Source organism: Fulmarus glacialis, unplaced genomic scaffold (assembly GCF_000690835.1).
Source record: "Fulmarus glacialis isolate BGI_N327 unplaced genomic scaffold, ASM69083v1 scaffold2769, whole genome shotgun sequence".
Lineage (NCBI taxonomy): Eukaryota > Metazoa > Chordata > Aves > Procellariiformes > Procellariidae > Fulmarus > Fulmarus glacialis.
This window is the reverse complement of record NW_009235003.1, coordinates 16,975-20,922: the sequence shown is the minus strand read 5'-3', so window position 1 is coordinate 20,922 and position 3,948 is coordinate 16,975. Positions and strand designations below refer to the sequence as shown.

The 3,948-nt window shown below is 36.4% G+C and overlaps 1 protein-coding gene across 1 annotated transcript in view; it reads left to right on the top strand.

Moving 5' to 3' along the window:
- Positions 1-3,737, top strand: part of CPB1 (carboxypeptidase B1 (tissue)) — a 20,282-nt gene extending 16,545 nt beyond the window's left edge. Inside the window, exons 10-11 of the mRNA XM_009585814.1 lie at positions 2,246-2,330; positions 3,514-3,737. Coding sequence (XP_009584109.1) covers positions 2,246-2,330; positions 3,514-3,701 — 273 coding nt within the window. The 3' untranslated portion in view covers positions 3,702-3,737. The remainder of the gene's footprint in view (positions 1-2,245; positions 2,331-3,513) is intronic.
- The last annotated feature ends 211 nt before the right edge of the window (positions 3,738-3,948 follow it).

The following is a 3,948-nucleotide window of genomic DNA, read 5'->3' as shown; positions in this document are numbered from 1 at the left end:
TTTTACATTATATTATTATTATTATTAAGAGGTGACTTTAGTTCCTATAAAGTTGAATTTTTTTTTTTTTAACCTTTAGATTTTGGACTATAAATCTATTAGGAAAGTAAATGGTAGAAAGTCACTTAAAGGAAAAAAATCAGATATCAAAACTTCTGATAAAGTTTCATTTCATGATGAAGTCATAAATGCTCAGTCATGTTTTTCACTTAGAGAGGGTCATTTAAAATACTATCTCGATCTCCAACCTGGAGAACTTGAGGAAGTTGTTTATTTGGATTTCAGGCTCTTAACAGCTGGAAATCTCAGCTGCTCTTTCTACAAATCTCTCTTTTTACAACTTCCTGGCCAATAATAAAAAATCCCTCAGGTAAAAAGATTTCCTGACATACTGTTTCTAGTATCTGTTCTGGTATGATTTAAAGCCATCATTTGGGAGCTGAGTGAAAGGAATGCCCTATTCTTCCCAAAGAGCAGCTCTGCTGTTCTGTTGTCCCTACCATGCAGTTTACTAAAGAGAGCGCAAATACTAGTTACCAACAGGTCCGCCCATAGTATCAGAGTATCTTTATAAATTTAATTTCGACTTTCCATATATTTGAAAAGAGGAAGAATCAGTTTACATTTAAAAATTCATTAAATATTGAGAGAAGATTTGACTCAATCTCAGCTGCTGATTAAATGTATATATTATGAACAAAAGATGACCGAAGAAAACAAGGTATCACTAGGCAGATAGCAGTCTCCAACCTCTACAATTCCCTAAACATGTGTTAAAAATTATTATGGATTTTAGAAAATCAGCTTGTTAACGGATGAAAAAAAAACAACCAAACAAAAAAAACCCAACACTGCAGAGAGCTCAGCTACCCCAATTGCTCTGAATCCAAGATTGTGAAATGCAAAGCAACAATGTTCTTTCTACAATTGCTTGTGTTTGGACAATAGAGAGGCCAGAAACTAAACCCCACATTCAGATACAGCCAATGTTATAGGTGGAAGGAAAAACTTCAAATACTCTTTGGTCTGCCTTGTTTAAATATTCTTAACGTGCTATATGACACAAATTCCTACAGCAAACTCCCTTAATTCTAGGATGTTCAAAATCCAACACTTGGGAATGGGGAAACACTTGCAATTCTGCAATAAAGTAGGCTGCCAGTGCTAATGCAAATGTGTTTTGATGCTGTTTTGTAAAAGCTGAGAAAGCTCTCTCACTTAACTAAGATTTTCTAAACACATTGTCCAATATGCCTTTTCGAGTAATTCACAGGAACACTTGAAGCATAAGGATGAACAGAGAATATTTTCAATATATCTTCCACTGGGAAGTAAGCCAGAGTATAACCTACAGAGAAAGAAGGGGCTTGAGGAAATTCCTAGAATAGTAAGCCATTCAGCTGCAAGCTATAAAGAAAGATATGGCAACCCATTGCTTATTCTTAAACTGAACATCTGCTTTCAAAAATCATTCATATTTATCATCTGTTAGTAATAGTTTTCATGTTTTATTACCGACATGCTGTATAATGAAGAACTGGAAAAGCCACACGTTCCAAAGAAAAGTCTGTAATTTTCTTTAATGCAAACATACAAAGCTTCATAGTACTATTGATGGGCCTGATCCAACCCTCACTGAAATCAGTGGGAGTTGAATGAGCCCCTCTGTGCACAGGAAATGAATTGAAATTAATGAGACTACATATGGTTCCAAGGTAATTTATGCCTTTTTCTGGCTGTTAATATTTATAAGACCTTAATCTGCTTCCACTTGTATCAGTGTTCAACTCCACTGACTAAGCTGAGTCTACTCTGAATTTATAGCTGCATGGATAGAAGGAAAAGAAAGGCTATTGTATGTTCGCAATTTACTGTACCAAGTTATTACTATTCTCTAAGATTCTCTTATCTCTAAATAAGATTCCTTATTTAGTTCTAATCTTGTACAAGTTTCTTCTAAGTATAGAAAATCCTGTTACCTATTGTCCCCTTACCTACCCAAACTCTACTGGACTATACAGCAGGCTGTACATCAATAGAGCAATACAAAGACTGGACTACACTCCATTAAAGCTCAGAGAATGAGCTCTTTGCTGATAAGCTCTTTTCACAACAACAGGACAAGCTGTGCCTTGTCAGCTACTGACATCTAGTCATTCTGAGAGGGGAACAACGGTTTTAAAATAAAAACTTCCCAAGCATGGCTTTTCAGTTTATTCAACAATGTATTCTTCTTTTCCTACAGAATGCCATTGCTCATGCTGCATCCAAACAGCTGGCCAGTTTGTATAATACCGAATATACATACGGCCCGGCAGCTACAACGATCTGTAAGTACTGGCCTAAACATACTAGCCATCTATATAAAGTGCTACTATCAAATGCAGTTTTCTAGTGATTCTTGTTCCTCTTCCTAAGCAGTCCCCTTCTTTCTTTACAAGCATATACTCAGAGGTATATATGGAATCTATCATTTCTAAAATATGGAATGATATATTCCTTAAGGATCTCAGGGACTGTGTGACCCCTGGAAGGTAAAGTGATATGGTAAAGTGTTTAGGAATTTATGTGCATAGCATGAATTCCTAAATCATACACAGCTTAGATCTAAACATAAAAATCTCAAACTGAGATTTTCTGTATTTCCAGTATCTCCAAGTCAAAGTGAAAAGACGATGTGAATCCTAAAGAATGGCTTCAACCACTCTAGCAACACCGATAATTACTTCTTTTACTTTGCATTACAGTCTGAGAAACGTACTAATTACAATTCCATTCTTCTACCCCTCCTGGCAACTCAGCTGTCAGGATATGGTCTTTGCAGCACCAAAAGCCGAGCTGAGGTTGCCAAATCTAGATCTCTAGAACTTTAATATCTCCTACATTTAAGATCTCTTAATTTTCTTAAATATGGCAACTAGTATCTTTTGCTTATTTCTCTTTCCTGGAATAATTTGAAAAACCTTTAACAATTTCTCCCCATTTTTAGAATATTTATGGAGATTTTTCCTTTAAAAATTATTTGGTGATGCTTAGCAATTCTGGAGGCTTCTTCCTTAGCAAAAGAGACTACCTTCATTGTACCAAAGTACTGGAAAGAGAGGGTACCATTTGTCCAGAAGAAAAAGATGGAGCTGATATCTCAGAACTGCAGTTCTTTCAGATCTCTATGAACCTCAAAACGCTACCCAGTGCTTCTGATACCAAACCTTTATAAACAACCCCATGCGAGGATGCCATTCTCCTGATCCTTAGACATTCCTCCCATGGTCTCTCCACAATATTGACAAGGAGGGAGCAGTTTAGCTTGTTTACATTTGCTTGCATGCATCAGCTGGAACGAAGCTCACAAATGGCCTGAAATCACAGAAGCTTTTCCATGAGCAGGAGAAATCAATCAATTCACTGTCCATTCTGCATTTCTGGCTACACGGCTTGACTCCGAAGTATATCACATTTCAATGCATAGCCACACTTTTCCAGTTAAGCTTTATTTTGTTTCTTTATCAACAGATCCTGCTGCAGGGAGCTCTGATGACTGGGCTTACGATCAAGGCATCAAGTACTCTTTCACTTTTGAGCTCCGAGACACTGGTAGATATGGTTTTATTCTCCCTGAATCTCAGATAAAGCCAACCTGTGAAGAGACTCTGCTTGCTGTTAAATATATTGCCAATTATGTCCTTGAGCACTTGTATTAGAATGGAGTTCTAAAAACTATTAAAGAGGGTTTTATTCAAAGATGCCTTCCTTTTTATTCTTCCTTAACAATAGGTTTTTATTTCTCTGTACTTAATGTTCTTAGTCATATCCTTAGTCCATGATAGGTCAATAAAACTACAAGTTTGTAAAGAGAAATTATATCTTTTCGTAGGCAACTGATATAGTCAAGGAGGTCTAAAGAGAAAGAGCACAAGAAGCTTAATCAACTTAAGGTAAAGGTTGCCT